Source organism: Oenanthe melanoleuca, chromosome 4A (genome assembly GCF_029582105.1).
Source record: "Oenanthe melanoleuca isolate GR-GAL-2019-014 chromosome 4A, OMel1.0, whole genome shotgun sequence".
Lineage (NCBI taxonomy): Eukaryota > Metazoa > Chordata > Aves > Passeriformes > Muscicapidae > Oenanthe > Oenanthe melanoleuca.
The window spans coordinates 4,088,106-4,107,460 of NC_079338.1; the positions used below are offsets into that span (position 1 = coordinate 4,088,106).

Genomic DNA, 19,355 nt, shown 5'->3' on the forward strand with positions numbered 1-19,355 from the left:
CACTGTGGCAAGGAGGAGCAGGAAAGAACCAGGATGGTGCACAGGGTGGGAAGCAAAAAAAGCCCAGAACACAGTCAGGGGAATTCTTCTAGACCACAGCAATCTGGAGCAGGCCAGGATGCAAAGGATGTTGGATCCAGTAATGCTTAATGAAATTGGAAACACAGACAGGGAGTAATATACCAAAATTCTCTGGGTGATGTACAAACACACTTGGGAAGTAGCTAATCAGCCATTGCTAAATTGCAACTGTACAGTCTTTGTATGGTAAGAAAACACAGGTTAGGCAGCTAAGGAGCTCAGTAGAACTTAACAGGGAGAAAGAAAAGTAAGGCTCCCAGGAAGCATTTGTGGCTGTTATTTTCCAGTGTACTTTCACAGGTGGGCCTGTTGTTCAGAAACTTACATCAGAACCCAAGGACTTATCAGCAGGAAAACACTTTATATGGATCCAGGCTCTCTCTCACTAATCAAGAGCAGGCTTAGAAGGAAACAGCTGTGATGGACAAACCCAGTGCTGCACACAGAGCGCTTACCAATGAAGGGATCAATGACATGACGCTTCTTCACCTTTGTTTCTGTGATGGCAGCATAATAGGCACAAGTCATTTTAATGAGCCACGCTGCTCTCATTACTGGAACAGTGTATTTTGCCAAATAACCAAAGACCTCTTCCTTCTTGCTAAAGATGGGCACCTGTAATGAAATGGAGAGGGAAAACTGAACCAAGCACTTAGAATAAGAACTGAAGCAGCTTAAGCAGCTATACCTGCTACAGGTGTGAGAAACATAAGGGAACAGAGCAACACAGTACCTCTCTATCAAAAAAACCTGCTGCCAAAATTCACCCATGGTCAGAAAGCAACAGCAACAGAGCTGCATTTCAGTATAAACAGAAACAAAACAAATTGAAAGAAGACAGAAAATGTAATTATATCACTGTAAATCCATATGCCCTGAGTACTGCAAACATCTTGGGCTCCAGAGAGCAGGTAAAGAGCTATGAAAGATACAGACTAAGGACTGAGTCAGTAACAGAGTATCTGCCATACTCCTGTGAAGACAGGATTCTTCACTTTGTATACAAAACCGAGTGGTTACAGAAGTCTCACAATGTTCTGTTGAATACTCAACAGAAGACCGTGAGAAGCAGGGAGCTGAGTACATTGTAGGAAGAAATGCATTTATGCAAGATTCAAAATTCAAGATACAACATAAGAGGATACCAATGAAATCATCAGACTGCAGGACTATAAACCAGGAAGCAATAACATATCACAGGGAAAAATACAGCTGTGGGACTCATTTCCACACAATACTCTGTAGAGCAAAAGTATGTGTGTTTTCACAGAGGAATGAAAATAAAATCACAAAAACCAGGCATCTTCAAGTCTCTGAACTACTGATGCTCATTTACGTGCTATGTTTCCCACATTCTTCCCAATTACTCTCTGATGTCTCAAAGTCAGACTATATGGCTACTGACAGTGGCTCTTTCACACCTAAGTTCATGAAAATGGATGGAACTCATTGCAGGAAAACAGGGGAAAATCTCAAATGGTTCAAGCTTTCACCATCACCTCAGGAAACTGACAGCCAAAATGCAAAGAAGGACTAAGTTTATAAAGAGTCAGATTCTGGGAACATCTGATTATTTTCCCCCAGGAATGACTCAGACCATTTTGCAACTGGGAGTTATGTTTTTTTCCACAGTGCATACCAGATTCACAAGTACCTTGTTGGTAGGCCTCCCCTGAGAGAGAGCTCTCTCCCTTGCTATCAGGCCTGATAAAATGCCAGAGTGAGACCCTTCTTTCATACTCTGCAGAATTCACAGCTATAAAGGAAATATCTACCCCAGACTCCAGGGCATAGAAATACTGAAGCCTGGCCAAGACCAAGTGATAGCACACATACTCTCCTCTGCTGAAAAGCAGAAACGCCTCACTGCACCAGAAATCTGGGAAGTCATTTAGATGATTATTTTCAGTAATTCTCACTCTGACTTTTGAGAACTTGAGAAACCTTTCACAACAGAAATCTCCTAATCTAAGCAATAGACCAAAAGCAAAAGTGGCAGCTCTTCTGAAAAACAACAGAACCTTAAAATAAATCAGTTGTGTCCTACAAGCCAAAAGGCAAAGCTGAACACACATGTAAATAACAGACAAGAGACCAGTTCTCAATGTGTTGATGACTACAGTCAGGGCAAATCCTACAAATCCTACATCCACTCCTCAAGCTGAAAGCCTTACAAGATGCATAAATAAGAAACTTCTCCCAACAGTAAAGACCTTCAGAAAACCTACAGAAACAAGCACAGATTCAATTATCTGCCCTGTCAGGCTGCCTCTACTGTAACATACCTTCTTAGCAAGATGAGTGAGGGGCTTAGTTCCAGCCAGATCTGTGAACCAGTTGTTTATGGCACTCTGAGAACGTGCTGTCACCAGCCAGAAATTATCCTTCTGATTGACCTGGGGTTTCCGTCTCCCCGTGTCAGGCAGGGTGTTGCACCGCAGCTTTTCTGCAATAATACTGCTAAAATTTGAGCTGATCTGGAGGGGGAAAAATAAAAAAAAATCAATTACATTTCAGAGGTCAAAGGCCTGATCAGTGAGCTTAAAATATCATTTACCATTCCTATCAGAAGTCTCACCAGTATCAACTTTTAAAACATAAAATAACTCCTTTGTTATTACTTGCAGAGATGGATGTGTCTAGACAACTCATACAATAGTCATGCAGGGACTCAAGCTGAGATGGACACAACTCTTTAAAAATACTTGTCAAACCAGACAGAAGGCTTCTCAGAAGAAGTCAGCCAAGACAAACAAATATCCTGTGCTTATTGATTGCCTTCCAACCCAGGTCATTACTAGTTGTTTTGTCAGGAAGTCAACATCTTGATTTCAGAGACTGGAAAAATGGAGCTGAAGCCTATTATATAACTCCCATTTTTAAACTTCCAGATGCTTCAAGAAATTATACTTTCCTTTTACCATGGCCATAATGTAACCAAACCAATAAGGAGTTTCCCATTCCTACTATAATAGCCTTGTGCTTTTATTGCAGAATTTTAGGAGTCCTAGATATTGGCTTAACGAAAACTGCAGACACAGACCTGCCCCTAAGATGCACTGAGACAGACAAGAACCCTTGCTCTCTCAGAGGTGGGACACAGTTCTAAACGACAGGAGAACTTGGATTCTACTGAAACAGAAGGTCAAGTCTTAAAAACACCCATACAAAAGTGAAAGATCTCTTCGTTCTAGACACAGAGAAAGAACGAGACCCAGGACTGTCAAGGATCCAAGGTTTGGCTGCCCTGCCAAACCAGCCCCTCGACCGTCGGGACGTCTCTCACCTTCGCCGGGTTGAAATTGACATTTTTGGCACTGCCGTGCTCGTCCCCAGAGACCGCCGGCTGGTTATTGAAGCCTTGCTTGACATTCAGCGCAGTCAGCTCATCCTGCGGGGGAAGGACGGTCAGCAGGGCCCGGCACGGCCCCTCCGCGCCCACCGCCGCCGCCTCTGTCCCCACGGTGGGGGCTGAACAAGAGGAGGCCCGGCTGCTCCCCCGACCTCCCCCAGCCCTCGCCACCAGGCACCGCCCAGGGCAGTGCTGGGACACGGGGACCGCGGCTCCCCCGGCCCGGCCAGCGCCGCCCAACCCCGGGGGAGCCGCCGGGACGGCGCCCCTCGCCCAGCTCCCGGCCCTCGCGCCGCTAACCCGGCTCTTCCTCAGGTCCGGCCCTGACACAGCGGTGCTGCACCCCGGGTCCCCCCAATACCCTCCATACCTCCTTCTGCTTGGGGTCCTGCGGGTACACGTCGGGCGGGCCGAGGCGCGGGCGCTTAAGCGGGCGGTGCTCGTAGCTGAGGACGCCGAAGGCCGCCATGGCGGGCCGGCCGGGCTGGGGCGGCCGGGCCACAACAAGGGCCGCCGGGGCCGCCCGCGCCTGCGCGCTGCGCCGGGGCAGGTGGGCGCCGCCGAAGCCGGGCCGAAGGAGCACGGAGAGTCCCGAGCGTAGCCGGAGAGGCCCGAGTGCTGCCGAAGAGTGCCGAAAATTGACGGAGAGGCTCGAGTACTGCTGTGACTGCACTGAGGAGAGACGAAGAGCACCGAGCGCAGCCGGAGAGATCCGAGAGTAGCCGGAGAGAGCCGAGCGTCCCCGAAGCAGGGACGAGCGAGGACAAAAAGAGCTGAGTGCCTGGAGGGCCCGAGCCTGCGTTGAGCGAAGCCGAAAAGTGCCGAAGGGGGACGGGGCAGCCCGAGGGGCGCGAGCGCGCCCCCCGGCGGAGGCACCGCGCCGGTGGCGTGTCCGGACAGGATCACGTGGCACGCCCGCCACCCCACTCGCCCCCGGCCCCGGTACCGGGTCATCCCCAGGACCGAGGCCACCAACACCCCGGTGTGGCCGTCACCGCACCGGCAACAGCGCCCGCGGGCGCCGGCCGTACTGTCACAAAGCCCCGCTGTGACTTTCTCCCTGCAGCGGCTCCCTTCCTCAGTGCCCCCAGTGATGCTCCCTGTGATCCAGGCGGGCTGGGCTTTGGGATCCCCATTCCAACCCTGTTCCGGGGGCAGCGCAGTGGCGGTGATCCCTACAGCATGAGCCATGGGAACCCGGCAGGATTAATTGGGGTGTCCAAGAGGTGTGAGGCTGGGAACTGACAAGAAGAGTAATGCAGCCCCCGTGGGACGAGCCGTGAGGCGCCAGTGGAATGCGCTGTGGGGTCCCAGTGGGTTAGCTGTGGTGTCCTAGTGGGGTGAGCCATGGAGTTCCACTGGTATGAGCCGTGGGGCCCCACTGGAGTGAGCCAGGGTCCCCACAGGGTGGCCCGCGGGGCAGCACGGAGGGAGGGCCCGGTGCAGGCGGTGCCGTGGGGCAGGAAGCAGTGTGCTGCGGAAGCCGGCAGCCCTGGCTGAGGCTGTTCGCACGCGTTCCCGGTCAGCAGCCCCCATGGCAGCTCCTGGCACCTTCCTTGTGCCCGTCCTCCTCTTCCTCTGTGGGCCAGGTCCCCACCCTGCTGCTGCCCACAGCCACCCAGGTAAGGGGGCACACGGGAAGGCCACGGGCCCCTTTTGTGGTTGGGCTGGGGAATGGAGCTCCCAGTGATGGCGGGTGAGGACAGGATGTGGCGCTGTGTGGGCTGGCGCGCTGTCGTGGCACACACCGGGGACCCTGCAACCCCAGGACCTGTGGCACCTTTATGGCCCCTTGCAGTGGGGCTGCCAGGAGGGTCAGGCTATTCAGGGAGCCCTTTTGGGGGGTGTCCTTGGGCGCACTGCAGTGCTGGAGCATTTGTGACCCCAGCAGCCCCCGGCTACCAGCCCTGCGGCACGCCTGCCCCACCACTCTACTAGGCAGATCCTATTGGTCTGTGCTATGTGTGGGTGCTGGCCAGGATGGTCAGTGGATCTGCACCACCTGCCCTTTCCTTCCTGGTCACCTCAGTAGTGCTGTGTACAGGAAGGGGACAGGAAACAGAGGCTTTTCTTTCCACCTGGCACTCTCATCCCAGCCACTGTTTTCTGAGAAAAAATCCACTCCTTGTATGGCTGTCAGTAAAACAACAGCTTTCCGTGGAAAAAGCCCCTCTGTATCCCTGGACCTCCTGGGCTGGTGGGAAGGTGCCCTCCATTTCCACATGTAGGAACAGCCTGTTTGCTCCGTTGTGTTACATTACAACCCAAGAAGCTGGACTCTGGCTTTCTCCTGCCCCTGCAGTGCTGGCTGATGAGTTTGTTTGGTTCACACGGAGAGAGGCTCATAGATCCATGCACATGTGTAGGGATCTGGCATGTGCCATGTGTCTCCTGTGCAGCCCTGGGCCCTGGCACAGCCGCCCACCGCTGCCATGCCCAGCAGTGTCTGTTGCTTGCAGGGGTGGAGTGTGTTCTCTTCAACGAGGAGTACATGACCTGTGTGTGGGGGAGCAAAGAGATGCCCACAGTCAACTACTCCCTCTTCTACTGGTAGGTGCCCCTGCCCCATGGCCAGTCCTATGGCAGAGTGTTCAGCAGTGGGTCCCTGTGCAGGGGGGCTCCTGCCTGCATTGCTGGTCCTGGCATCAGGCTGCTCCTCCTCCCCAAGCCCAGGGTGGGGCAGGCTCTGTCTCTAGGGCAAGCAGCATAGGATGTGTCATTGGATGTTGCTGGGAACCAGGGAAAAAGCAGCCTTGAGGCCTTGCCTTTCTCAGGCCTTTACAAAGTCAAGGAATTATAACAATGATTATGGACTTGCAGGGTACGTGAGAGACGTGACATTTTGCAAAAGTATGTTTTTGAGGAGGTGTTGCCTTCTTGGACCAATGAGTCTTTTCTATTCTTTTTTGCACGAACTACCCTTTATATATAATGGATTTTGTTGAAATCAATGGGCAAATTTTGGATTTTAGTTCTGAGGAATTGTATTACGTTTTCTTAAGTTTTTAGCCAGAATTTTATAATGTATTAGACTGGTGATGAATTTTAAACTCCATGAGAATTTTTTGCCAAAATTTTGGATTTTTTTTGTGATGGATTTTACTTCTGGGGAACTATTGCAGATTTTATTATCATATTAGAAATAGTGCTTCAGTGATGGATTTTTTGAAAAGAAGGTCAACAAATTTGGAACCTTCCCTGGCTAGTATCCTTATGTCTCCTGTATGTGTTTGTCCTCCCTAGCAAAGGGCCCTGCTGGGAAGCACAGATACATATTTTTTTTGATTTTTTAAAAAATATTTTTCGGAAAGGGGGACATGTCGTTGGATGCTGCTGGGAACCAGGGAAAAAGCAGCCTTGAGGCCTTGCCTTTCTCAGGCCTTTACAAGGTCAAGAAATTACAACAATGATTATGCACCTGCAGGATGCATGAGAGACGTGGTGTTTTGCAAAAGTATGTTTTTGAGGAGGTGTTGCCTTCTTGGACCAATGAGTCTTTTCTATTCTGTTTTGCACAAACTACCCTTTATATATGTGAGGTGTTTCTTTGAATAAAGCTCTCTTTTCTTCCTTGTTTCTCCATTACATGAGGAACTATGTTGCATTATCCTTTTCGCCGCTCTTATAGCCTTAAAATGCAGCAGGGATGTGCTGGGGAGAGGGGTCCTGGTGAGGGCTGGGTTGTGTGAGGCCTTGGAGAGTCCTGGTAACCCCTGTGGCACAGGTACAAGAATGCGTCTGACAAGGTGGTGGAGTGCAAGCGCTACCTGCGGGACCAGGGCGTCAGGATCGGCTGCTACTTTGAGCAGAACGAGCTCATCCAGTTCCAGCCTTTCCATGTTCTCATCAATGCCAGCGTTGGCGGCAAGACCCTGGAGATCCCCAGCGAGCGCATGGAGCTGCAGGACCTGGGTACAGAGTGGTGGGGGGACCCCTCTCTCCTCTGCAGGGCTGTGGGTTCTCAGAGCTCTCCTGTGAGCTGCCAGCTGGCAGCAGGGCCACTGGGGCATGCATAGGGCCAGCCCTCACTGGGCATTACCTGTCCCTTGCAGTGAAACCAGCGGCACCTGTCAACCTGACCATCCGCAACACCAGCAACAATCAGCTGCAGCTGACCTGGGCCTCCCCATACCCCAGAGGCACGTGCCTGGAGCATGCTGTCAAGTACAAGAGCAACAAGGACACCGGCTGGACGGTGAGAGCCCCGGGCACACCACCCTTGTGGCTGTGCTTGGGGGTGAGCTGTGCTCCAGCCTCCAAGGTGGTCCCAGCCAGCAGCACAGGGCTCATGTCCATGTCTCTCCAGGAGCTCTCAGTGAATAGAGATGTCTTCTCCTTACCAAGTGTGGACTATGAGAAGTCCTACACCTTCTACGTGCGCAGCAAGATCAACAAATTCTGTGGCACAACCCAGTTCTGGAGCGAGTGGAGCCTTCCTGTCATCTGGGGCAGCAACTCCACCAGCAAAGGTTTGTTCTGAGGGCTGCAGTGGGATAGGATGGACTGGAGCACGGCAGGGCGCAGCAGACGAGGGATGGCCGAGAAAGTACAGAATGGCCTGAGGCAGCAGCTGTAGGGTCAAGACCCATCTGGGCATGTGGGGTGCAGGCAGCAGCATCCTTTGTACTTCTGGAAGAAAAAACCACACCACCAGTGGGACCTGCTGACTTTTGCCAGGGGCTTCTTAACACTGGAGAGCATTGCTGGGCCAGGATAGGGTCACCAGCTAATTATGGTGATAGGATGGTAGGGCTTGGGGACAGGCCCCTTCTCCATCCTCTGTTCCCAGCTGAGCCCTGCCATGAGCAATGCCACGGCCACCCACGAAGGGCCACCTGCACTGCCATGGTGGTGTGCTGTCTGGGGATCAGTGTCACCCCTGCTCTTTCCAGGCACGGTGAAGGAACAGCTATACTGGTTTGGGATCCACACGATCGTGGTCCCCATTGTCTCCTGCCTGCTCCTGCTGGTCCTTATCATCCTGCTGGTGCGCATGGAAAGGTGAGTGTGGGGAGCTGATTGGGGAGAGCAGCACTGGGGCTCTTCCCCTGTAACACACTGTCCAAGTTTAGGACAAAACTGGGGAAAAGCCTCCAAAGGAGCCCCCCAGACTAAACCCCCCTCACAATTCCTCCCCCCCCACTGGGCTCGGAGAGAATTTTACTCGGGGGGAAAAGTGGAAAAAACTTGTTTATTAACAAACACAAGAAAAAAACACTTCCCAGCAACAGGAAAGTACAATCCCAGATGACAAAAGAACTGTTTTCACCGAAGTGAGAGACGGTCGCTGCTGGGAAGGGCGAGAAGCTTCTTGGGCAGGCTCCGGAGGCAGTCTCTGGTGTCCAGGTCCCGTCCGGAGCCGGTACAGATCTTGGAGCTGAAGGAGAGAAGGGGGAGGGGAAGGCAGCAGCAGCCAGGGCAGAGCCGGGGCAGCAGCAGCAGCAGCGGGGCAGAAGCAATAGGGCAAAAGCAGCTGGGCTGGGGTAGCAGCAAGCAGCAGCAAGCAGCAGCAGCAGGGCAAGCCAAGCAAGCACAGCCCGGGGCACCACCCCCCCAGGGGGGAGAAAGGGCACCGGCGGCAGCTCCATGCAGACAGCGAGGTGTGGGAGCGGGAGAGGAGCAGACAAAACACCAACCCAGGACACACACCTCTCCTGCACAGAGTATGGGTCATCCTGATGCCCCGAATTCCCAACCCCAGCAAGAATTTTGATGAGCTGTTCATCACTCACAACGGCAATTTCCAGGTAAGGCGGTGCAGGCGGCCCTGCCCTGGGCTCACTCCCGCTGTGTGGGGTTGGGGCTGGGCTGGGTGGCGCTCCTCTCACCCTGCTCTGCTCCCTGGAGGAATGGGCTGGAGTCCCCAAGGATGTCGTGGAGAGCTTCAAGCCCAACTACAGCGAGAACATCTGCTATGTGACTGAGCTGCCACCCAAGGACAGCCACGAACCTCTCTGGGACAACAGTAACCATGCACCACCTCCAATGCCTGGGCCCCCAGCCACCCCCAGTGAGCACAGCCCCTACCAGAACAGCTATGGGAGACTGTGACACATTCCTGTACCCCTGCATCCCTCATTCTCCACAGCTTTGCTGCCCAAACCTTATTGCTCCCTGCTTCTCCCATTCCTCTGCCAAATGTTCTGGATCCTGGTTTTGCTTCCTTCCAGCCCCTCCCTGCTCAGAGGTGCCCACAAGCACACCCATGGATGTGTCTTGATGAGTGGGCAGCTGCAGCTGAGCAGGCCAACTGATGGGGACACACAGAATGATGAGTCCCAGGGGGGCCAAGTGTAGAAAAATAAGGAAAGATAGGCAAGAAAGATTGTAAACATGCTCAAGTCCCTTGCAGCTGATGTAGAAAAACACATATACCATACCCATTGTTGTTTAGTTTTGTGTGTTCAGTAAGTAGAATTCTGTGTTTAGATAACACAGGCCTGTGATAGACTTAGTGGCACCTTATTTAACATGCTTTAGATTCCTGGCCTGCTGTGGGAAAGATCAAATCACAGTGGTAAACCACAACTGCAGAAATCCTTGATAAACAGGCAAAAACAGCAGGTTTAGTGATCCTCTAGGGTGGACCAAGGTCCACAGTGCCTGCATCCCTGTTTTATATGCCTCTGCCTGGGTGCTGCTTGGGGGATCCTCCAGTCGGTGAGGTAACGAAAATAAATTTCCTCTTTGGCTTTCATCCATGGTTGTGTGGTTGTTCCTGTGTCCTGTCCGTGCTGGCTCAGAGAGCAAGCCACTGTATCATCCTGGCAGTTCCCCCAAGGCCTCACTGCTCCTTCGCCTGTGTCCTGTTTCCAGTGGCAGTAAAGATCTGCCCACCAGGGTTTGCCCAGGCTCATCCTGCAGGGTCTGGGGAAAGCACCAGTGGAGCCCCAACTCCTGAACATCTCTGACCTCTCACACATAGTGAGGCAGGAGCCATCCTACTCTCCCAGCCCTGCTCAGGGCAGGGACAGTAGGACTGTCCTAGACAGGCTCACAGTGGCAGCATGTTCATCAATCAATGTCAAACACAAGGATGAGTCTTCTGGCAGGCTCACAGGGCTGCCTGCGCACTCGGGCGATGTGCTATGACCTCACTGGGCTGTGGGCTCCGCTCTGGGCTCTCCAACCACTTCTGGGGCTACCCGAAGCCCCCAGCCACTGCTGCTGTCCCTGAAGATGACCAGACCTTTCTGGCCAACACTGACTGCAGCCCTCTGCAGCTGCTCTTATAGAATTCCAGATTCTATTATGTTGGAGAAGACATAGGAGATCATAGAGTCCAACCAACCTCTGTCCAAACACCACCATGGCACTGAGTACCAGCTCCAGTCCTTCCTTAGAGACCTCCAGGGACTCCACTACCTACCTGGGCAGTCTAATCCAATGTCTGATCACCCTTTCGGTGATCCTCCTGATGTCCAACCTCAACCTCCCTGGCAGAAGGACATAGGACCACACCCCCTATCCTATCACTGTTTGCTTGGGAGAAGAATTGGACCTTCAGCTGGGCCCTTGCACAGTGGGACCCTCAGACAGCCAGACCTTGGTACAGCAGGACCCTGGGACAGCCGGACCCTGGCACACCTGGGCACTGGCACAGCCGGGCCTTGGCACAGCCGGACCCTGGCACAGCCGGACCCTGGCACACCTGGGCACTGGCACAGCCGGACCCTGGCACACCTGGGCACTGGCACAGCCGGGCCTTGGCACAGCCGGACCCTGGCACAGCCGGACCCTGGCACAGGTGGGCATGGGCACAGCCGGAGACCCTGGCACACCTGGGCACTGGCACAGCCGGATCCTGGGACACGCAGGCATGGGCACAGCCGGACCCTGGCACACCTGGGCACTGGCACAGCTGGTCAATGGCACACCTGGGCACTGGCACAGCCAGGCCCTGGCACAGCCGGACCCTGGCACACCTGGACCCTGGCACACCTGGGCACTGGCACAGCTGGACCCTGGCACACCTGGGCACTGGCACAGCCGGGCCTTGGCACAGCCGGGCCCTGACACAGCCGGACCCTGGCACACCTGGGCACTGGCACAGCCGGTCAATGGCACACCTGGGCCCAGCACAGCGCTCCCGGGCCTCGTTCCTTGTTCCCCTCCGCGTCCCGCGGTGCCCAGGAGAGGCGGCAGCGCCCCCTAGCGGCGGGGCAGCCCTGGCTCCGCCCACCCCGGCGGGGGCGGGGCCTGCGCGCCCGGCACCGGTAACTTTCCAGCCCTGCCCACGTGGTGCGGCGGCGGCCGCCCCCTGGCGGCGGCGATTGGCGCAGGCGGGCCCGCCCCCCGTGCCTGCCGCGGTGCCGGCTCTGCGCTGCCGGCGGCCGCACCGGGCGGGGGCACCGGCGCCGGGCACCGGGACTGCGCTCGGCTCGGCACGGCACGGCACGGCACGGGCTCACCATGATCGTGTGTCCCCAGAGCGTGGAGCACCCCCGAGGAAGCCGATGCCAGCGGCTGCCGGGGCAGGTAGGACCCGCCCCGCCGCCACCACCGGAGCCCGTACAGGAGCACCGGGCTTCGCCCTGCTCGCCGCCACCGGGCCGGCACGGCTGCGGCACCAGCAGGCCGAGGCATTCCCGGGGCATTCCCCGTGGTGCGCGGGGCCGGCGAGGCTGCGCTGTCACCGTGCCGCGCCCGGCGGCTTGGGCTTGGGCTTGGTCCTGGTGCTGCTCCCGGTGCCGGTGCCGGTGCGGCGATGCCGTCCCCGTCCCCTTTGTGCGGGATGCGGGAGGCGCCGTGGCTCCATCACTGCCAATCAAACTTGTTTTTCTCTCTCCGCCTGCACTGCCCGCGCCGTTCACCGGGGGCGCTGCCGCCGCCGCCGCCCGCACAATGGGGTCCCGGGTACCGGCCCGGGTACCGGCCGTCCGCACCGCCGTAGGGGCCCCTGCCGCGGGCGCTCGTACTTCCCCATCCTCTCAAATACCCGGGCACAAGGGCCGGGCCAGAGGTGCTGCCGTGGCACCGTCTCTAGCGAACGTTACCGGAGGAGCCGCCGGTACCGACGGAGCCGCGGTCTCACCGGGCGAAGGGATGAGCCCTGGCCGGGCGGGGAGCGCGGCGGGATCGGCTGGCCCCTCTGCCGCACATCCCGGCGCTGTCCGGGCTCATTCACCCTCCTGCCTTCTTTATGTGTTCACGGCTGCCGGCCGGGAGCGCTGGAGCACCGCTGCCCCGGCGGCTCCGCCGGGCGGAGAGGGGCGAGGTTGGTGGTGGGCACGCAGTTGGGGTGCCTGTTAGAGTTCAGGGGGCTCGGACACAAAAAAGATTCCCCTCGGAAGGGAAGCGATGCTCCCGCAGCCCAGGAGTGCGAGTGGGTGCAGGGGAGGAGGAGGAGGGCAGTGGCCGAGGAGGATGAGGAAGGTGGCACTGGGGCCAATGAGAGAGGCTGGGGAGGCAGAACCGAGGGAATGTGGCAGGTGGTGCCAGTAGGAGACACCCTGGGCTGAGCTGGTGCCTTTGGGAGTGGGCAGTCCAGCCTGGCTGAGAGCCAAGGAGGTGGCTCTTCTTCACCTTCGTCCCCCCTGCTTCCTTCATCATCTCCAACCAAGACATATCTGCCTGGTTGCATGCTCCATCATCACCTGGACAAGCAGAGTGAGGAGAGCTGGCAGCACCAGAGGCTGAGCCATGGGCTGGTTGCTCAGCTCCTTACTGGGGACGACCTTTCCCCTGGGGGAGTGGAAGGGCTCCTAGCTCCTCCATCTCAGCCCTCCAGGAGAATACCAGTGGCTGTAGCCCCTTGGATGTCCTCATGGTATCTCATTTCCCCAGGGAGAGGGACATTGTAGGGGGCTTTTGCAGGTCACTTCTGGTTTTCATCTTCTCCTGTCGATCAGAGAAGCTGGTGCTTTTCATCTCTTTCCATTTGAATTTGAGTTTTGGGGCTTTGTGGACCCCTTTTACCAGAGGAAGTGAAGAGGACACTCCAAATGTCATCAAGTAAATCTCTTGACACTTGAGCGATGCTCTTTTCACCAGAAGTGCAGCATGGTGGAAAATAGCCTGGGCTGCTTCCTGCACTGCCTGTGTGGGTGCAACTGCTTTGTGCTGCCACGCAGCTCACCCCTGCTCTGTCTGCCCCTCACCCCTGGGTGCTCTGCCAAGCACCCTGCAGCTTTGGTGGTTTGCAGAAGTGCTCCTGGTTTTTTCCTATGCCACCATTGTTGCCATGCTCCAGTCACCAGCCTTTGGGTGACTGCACTGGAGAGACACTTGGAAGGAACAAGGCAGTGGTGTCAACAGGGCCAGAATTTCCCAGGAGAGATTTCAGTTCAAGTCTGGAAGAAGAGATGCATCCTTTGCATCCAAGGGTGCTGCCTTGGGCTCTCACATGCAAGCAGGAGCTGTGACTTTTTGTGTCACAAGGGTTAGCACCTGCTGTACCCGTACCTCAGGGTGGGCAGGCTGCAGGTGCAGACCATGCTGCCAGGTGGGAATTGTGGCAACACGGTCATTGGAGCACGGCAGCTGCCTGGGCATCTTTCCAACACCCCTGCCCTCTGTTCCCTTTACCCTCTCAGGAGGGCATGGGCATTGCTGGGGGTATCTGGGTCACCCTTGCTGAGTTGTTCATCTGTGTTTTCTCTGGTGGGCACATCCAGTAACAGCTGTGCTCTGTGCTGCAGGACCCACTCCCATGCTGTCTGCTTGGGCAACATGTGGGGAGCTCCTCTGTGTGCTATCACATGGAAGGTACCAGGACATGGTTTGCCTCTTGGCCTGCCAGGACAGGAGCCTGGGAGCCCCTCTGCTGTTTCCACAGCTCTCTCTCATCTTGGTACTGGGCAGGAGGGCTCTGTGCTGATGGTAAGGCAGATGGGCTGCTCCATTCTGAAATGTATTTTGTGTCATGTTTCTCCTGATCTGGCCTTGCACCACTACAGGAAACATAATTCCTGGTTTGCCCTCTGCTTCCACTCACCATGCAGAGCCTTCTCCCAGAGAGAGACCAGCTTGTGTGTCTTGTAGCCCGTCCTCCATGTGGCACTGAGCAGTGCTCTGCCTGATAGCCATGAATGTCCCTCTGGCAGCACAAGCTGGGAGAAGGCTCTCTGCCCCTTGCAGAGCCTGAGCTTGGCTGAGGTGTGCTGCTGCAGCAGGGGCTGCTCTGAGAAGAGCTAAGCAAAGCTTGTTTCCTGCAGGTAGTGAAGATGTCCAGCAGTGACCCTGAGTGCCCGCAGTTCCTCTTTGTGAAGGTGCTGGCAAGCCGAGGGCGGCTGGAGGCGGTGACCCAGCAGATGGGCTACCACCCACAGTACCTTGACAGCTTCCTCAAGACGCAGCACTACCTGATGCACATGGATGGCCCCCTGCCCTTTGACTGCCGGCACTACATCGCCATCATGGTGAGCCCTGCTGGGAGGTGCCAGAGGGAACACAGGGCTCTGCTCAGCCCTGTGAGACTCTCCTTAACCTCCAGCAGATAGCCTGCACCGTGGGCTTCTCATCAGGGGCCAAAATCATGGCCTCCTGGAGGCTGAGCGAGAGATGGGGGTGGGATGCCTGTCCTGCTGGGGCAGGCCTGGAGGCTGATGTGCTGCTCTTGCAGGCAGCAGCCCGGCACCAGTGCCGGTACCTGGTGAACCTGCACGTGCTGCAGTTCCTGCGGGCAGGAGGTGACCCCCAGTGGCTGCGCGGCCTCGAATTCATCCCCCCCAAACTCCGCAACCTCAACGAGATCAACAAGATCTTGGCACACCGGCCATGGCTCATCACCAAGGAGCACATTGAGGTACTGGAAAGGGCGATCAGCCAGGGACCAGGATGGCAGTGGGGACAGCAGTGTCCCCCGGGCTGCCAGCACCCTGCCTTCCTGCCTGTGTCACATCGCTGTGTGTCCATGTTCTGCAGAAGCTGCTGAAGATCAGCGAGTGGAGCTGGTCACTGGCGGAGCTGGTGCATGCCGTCGTCCTGCTGGCACACTGCCATGCACTTGCCAGCTTTGTCTTCGGCTGTGGCTGTGAGCAGGATGAGGGGCTGGGGGGCCGAGGCTCACTGAAGCCACTGTCACTTGGGAACCAGTGCTTCTGCGAGGCCACTGCTGGCAACAGCTACAGCCAGGAGCTGCTGCGCATCAACCGCAAGCGGGTGAGCCCCGGAGGGTGGGTCTGCAGGGGATGGGGGGATGCTGTTGAGACACTGCCCTCACCCCCAGGCCTGTGTCTGTGCAGTCCCTGGACTCCTGCATGGAGCTGGATTCCCTCCGGGAGCGCATCCAGAGGATCCATGTGGAGACTGAGGGCAGGGACGAGATGAGGCTGCTGCAGCAGGACCGAGAGGAAGGTGAGGGGCAGGGAGCAGAGGTGGGTGTACAGGGTGGGAGTTCATATGGCACACCTGGGTGTTGCTCCTCTATGCCTTACATTTTCCATGGTGTGTGGTTCGGAGGGGCTCATGGGATGCATGTGGGGCAGAGCAAGAGCTGGTTTTCAGTGCCTGATGTGGCTGGGAACAGGGCAGCTGAGCACTGCTCTGACCTGTTTGCAGGGCTCTCCCCTCTTGCAGATACTGATGGGGAAGTCACTGGTGCCACCAACCTTGCATGCTACATGCAGGACCCTGACTTTGGATACCAAGACTTTGCCCGGCGCGATGAGGATCAGACGCAGGTATTCAGAGTCCAGGTAAGATCCCTGCTCCCTTCCCCTTCCCCTTCCCCTTCCCCTTCCCCTTCCCCTTCCCTTCCCCATTCCTCATGGAGCAGCAAACAGTGGCAGAGTTGTCCATGCAGACTGACCTTATACCCCACTAGGGTTGGGAAGAGGGAGGTGACTTCTGTCCCCAAGGGTTGATGGTTTTTTTCACGTGGCCCTCATGGAGGTATGGGTCAAAATCATTCAAAAGCTGCTTGATAAGTGATATGGTTTGGGCAGAGCCACCTCCAGAGCATATTCACTGAATTCTTCTGCTTCCCAAGGTCTCCAGCCCTTTTTTTCCTGGGAACATGCTCCAAGCTCCTTTTTGCAATTGCAAAATTCTCTTGCTATGCTCAACAGGATTACTCCTGGGAAGACCATGGCTTTTCACTGGTCAACCGGCTCTACTCTGACATTGGGCATCTCCTGGATGAGAAGTTTAGGATGGTGGATGGTCTGCAAAGCAGTGCCATGGCCAAGCGGCAGGGCTGTGAACCCTCTGTTTTCAAGCGGGGCATCTGGAACTACATCCACTGCATGTTTGGCATTAGGTAGGGAAACAACCTCACAGTCCAGGGGAGAGAACTCAGCTGACCCAGGTGGGAGGAGGGTAGGGCACTCAGTCTGTCATGCACATGAGCATGGAGAAGGGAGAGAGGTGAATCACCTGCCTGGATGTTGAGACAGGCAGGGAAGAGATACTGAACTGCTCTGGCCAGGGCAGGGGGCTTTGGGGACAAGGTTTCAGTACCTGGTGGCTGATGCTATGTGCCCCCCTGCCCTGTGGCTGTGCCATGCCCCAGGCAGACCACAGGCAAGGTGCTGGCCGTGACTCGCCCCTGTGCTCCCCACAGGTACGATGATTATGACTATGCAGAAGTGAATCAGCTCCTGGAGCGAATACTTAAAGTTTACATTAAAACTGTAACCTGCTACCCAGAGAAGACAAACTCAGAAATGTTTGACAGGTTCTGGAAGCAGTTCAAGCACAGTGAAAAGGTGGGATAGCTGGCCCCTGGCTCTGGCTGTGGTGGTGCTGGGAGTGGGCAGGGGCTGCACGCTGGGATGCTTTGGGGGGTGCATGGGAGATGTTTGAGCCACCAAACCAGTCTGAGACAGGTGGGGAGAAAAGAAAACTGTCTGTTTGCGAGGAGTTTGGCTTAGTGTGGCATGGGGCTGCCCACTGTGATGAGACCAGGGGCATCAGCAGCACAGGCAGCTCCAGCAAGGTCATTACCCCAGTGGTGAGCGTTTCCTGGTGAGCCCTCCGTCAAGCTGTAACTCAGGAGCGGCTGCTGTGGGTGTCAGGGACTGTGCTGCTGCCAGCCTGGAATGCTGCTGCCAAGTATGCAGGGGACTCCCTGGCACGAAGCTCTGGGAAGCAGCCACAGCCTACAGGACTGGGAGGAGGGGAAAAGGGGAGCTGCCTGAGCTGGAAAAATTGATGGCATTTTGATGACAAAAGACTTGCCCAGGTGGGCAGTTGCTTGCACTGCTGAGCACTTGCACACTGAGCACAGCCTGTCTTGCTGTTCCCCCAGGTCCACGTGAACCTGCTGATCCTGGAAGCCCGGATGCAGGCAGAGCTGCTGTACGCGCTGCAGGCCATCACCCAGTACATGATCTCCTAGAGGGTGGGAGCTGCGCTGCAGCAGGGCGGGGCAGCCTCCTGTCTCCCTGAACTCATGTGGGACCCGTCACGCTGGGACCGACGGCGAGGGATTTCTTCATTTAGTTTACTTGACTGTATTGTTCCTTTTTGTTGGTTCCCCCCGCCTTGTGGGGGTCACTGAGTGGCCCTGTTACGTGCAATTACCAAACTGTGAGGCAAATCCGTGCTGCTGAGATGCTGGAGACTTGAACGTGTCCAAGGAGGACTGCCAAAAACATGGGGGAGAGGGAAGTGGGAGGGGATTAGAGGGATGCTCCTTGCCTGGGTGCTGTGGGAGCCTCAGTGGCACAGGGAGGGCAGAAAGGAGAACTGGCCTCCTTCCCTGTGCTGCAGGGGCTGCTCTGCTTGCAAAGCCACCTTTGGGCACCTGTCATCGGGGTGGTGTCTCTCACTTGGGAACAGTGCGGGCAGTGTGTGGGAGTGTTGCAATGTTCTGAGTTGCAGGGTTAGGTAGCAAGAAGCGCTGGCTCATAGCAGGGGCCCTTCCCCAGGACAGCAAGGGGATGCACTTGTTGCCTGTGTGTTATGTCCTTTAGGTCTGTGTGCCAAACCCTTCTGGGATGGACAAGAGATGACCCAGCAAACTCCAAACTGTGAAGCTCTTGCTGGCAGAGCATCCTTGTGCTTTGCTTTCTCCGACAGTTGGAGGAGAAGGTCTTTGACAGTGTTCAGGCACTTGAGGTTTCTGCTGGGGACTGGCAGTCCTAAGCCCCTCCTCTGCTTGCCATAAGCAGAGAGGCAGGAGAAACAAGGGAGGCTTATTAATGTGTTTGAGTTAATGTGATTTGTATCTTCTTACCACCATGAAAGGCCTGAGGTCCTGTGCCCTGTCACTTGCTTAACAGCATGGTGGAGGAGCCTGTGGTCAGCACAGGTAAGCTACAGGAAGCTTCTTCTTGAATGTGGGTTGGGGGGCACTCCTGGGACTGCCCATTTGAACAGAGGCAGCCTGTCCACCAGCCTTGCCCTCTGCCTGGGGGCATACACCACCATTCCCCCATCTCCCTGGGCTGCTCCCTGCCTGTGCCACAACCCCTGGCTGGAGAGGTACAAGGGCACCAGTGCAGGCTCCAGAGAGCAGCCACAAAAGGGGAATGAAGCCACCTGTTGTAAGTGGGAGCCTGAAGCAAGGGCAGCTGTCGAGTCAGCCAGTGCACGCTGCTTCAGTCGACCTGTTTACTGCGTAAATATACGGGGAGAAAACCTTGTGTATGGAAGCTACAGAAAAAGCCTATTTTTGCTATAAATATATTATGTTTGACATGGATGTGTGCTTTATTTCTGACAGATGTTGGGAAGTAGATCCAAACTTGCATGGTTGCTGTGAAGGCAGGACAGCAATGCCTGGCTCACCACAGCCCTGAGATGGCCCAAGTGCCAGGAAACCAAACATCATGTACTGACAGCTCTGGTTCATGGCCAGCAGCTGGTCACTGAGGCTACACCTATCCTGTTCAGCTCAGCTATGTCCTCTTGCCATGCTCAGATAAGCAACTGCTGCAGCATTGTGTGTTTGATAGGAAAAGAGGGAAGTTTTTCAAGGGGCTGTGGTGTTCCAGCAAGGAGGAATGGCATATGTCAAAGGAAGGAGCAGGCTCAT

General features: G+C 55.9%; 3 protein-coding genes across 5 annotated transcripts in view; 2 read left to right on the forward strand and 1 right to left on the reverse strand.

Moving 5' to 3' along the window:
• Nucleotides 1–3,971, reverse strand: part of MED12 (mediator complex subunit 12) — a 36,153-nt gene extending 32,182 nt beyond the window's left edge. For both annotated transcript variants that reach the window (XM_056491293.1, XM_056491292.1), the window contains exons 1-4: nt 3,804–3,971; nt 3,368–3,472; nt 2,367–2,558; nt 537–696 (exon numbers count right to left, since the gene is read on the reverse strand). In XM_056491293.1, the coding sequence (XP_056347268.1) occupies nt 537–696; nt 2,367–2,558; nt 3,368–3,472; nt 3,804–3,902 (556 nt within the window). In that variant the 5' untranslated portion in view covers nt 3,903–3,971. The remainder of the gene's footprint in view (nt 1–536; nt 697–2,366; nt 2,559–3,367; nt 3,473–3,803) is intronic.
• Nucleotides 3,972–4,102: 131 nt separating this feature from the next.
• IL2RG (interleukin 2 receptor subunit gamma) lies at nt 4,103–10,130 on the forward strand. Its single transcript, XM_056491297.1, has 8 exons — nt 4,103–5,055; nt 5,893–5,983; nt 7,158–7,345; nt 7,486–7,628; nt 7,740–7,902; nt 8,326–8,434; nt 9,096–9,180; nt 9,281–10,130. Exons 1-8 carry the CDS (start codon nt 4,968–4,970, stop codon nt 9,482–9,484), a joined length of 1,071 nt encoding a protein of 356 aa, XP_056347272.1. The 5' UTR covers nt 4,103–4,967; the 3' UTR covers nt 9,485–10,130.
• Nucleotides 10,131–11,704: 1,574 nt separating this feature from the next.
• Nucleotides 11,705–19,022, forward strand: LOC130253046 (sestrin-3-like). 2 transcript variants are annotated; one of them, XM_056491296.1, is made up of 9 exons: nt 11,705–11,911; nt 14,590–14,793; nt 14,997–15,179; nt 15,299–15,535; nt 15,619–15,730; nt 15,953–16,071; nt 16,444–16,634; nt 16,938–17,082; nt 17,625–19,022. In XM_056491296.1, the coding sequence occupies exons 1-9, from the start codon at nt 11,846–11,848 to the stop codon at nt 17,712–17,714; spliced, it is 1,347 nt and encodes a 448-aa protein (XP_056347271.1). In that variant the 5' UTR covers nt 11,705–11,845; the 3' UTR covers nt 17,715–19,022. The 2 variants fall into 2 exon arrangements, with proteins under 2 accessions (XP_056347271.1, XP_056347270.1); XM_056491295.1 differs by having other exon boundaries at nt 11,706–11,911; nt 15,935–16,071.
• Nucleotides 19,023–19,355: the final 333 nt, after the last annotated feature.

Coding starts and splice junctions, on each gene's coding strand:
- IL2RG (XM_056491297.1), top strand. CDS start 4,968: ATGGCAGCTCCTGGCACCTTCCTTGTGCCCGTCCTCCTCTTCCTCTGT. Junction 7,346..7,485: donor CATGGAGCTGCAGGACCTGG/GTACAGAGTGGT, acceptor TGTCCCTTGCAG/TGAAACCAGCGGCACCTGTC. Junction 8,435..9,095: donor CTGCTGGTGCGCATGGAAAG/GTGAGTGTGGGG, acceptor TCTCCTGCACAG/AGTATGGGTCATCCTGATGC.
- LOC130253046 (XM_056491295.1), top strand. CDS start 11,846: ATGATCGTGTGTCCCCAGAGCGTGGAGCACCCCCGAGGAAGCCGATGC. Junction 11,912..14,589: donor GCCAGCGGCTGCCGGGGCAG/GTAGGACCCGCC, acceptor TGTTTCCTGCAG/GTAGTGAAGATGTCCAGCAG. Junction 15,536..15,618: donor TGCGCATCAACCGCAAGCGG/GTGAGCCCCGGA, acceptor GTGTCTGTGCAG/TCCCTGGACTCCTGCATGGA.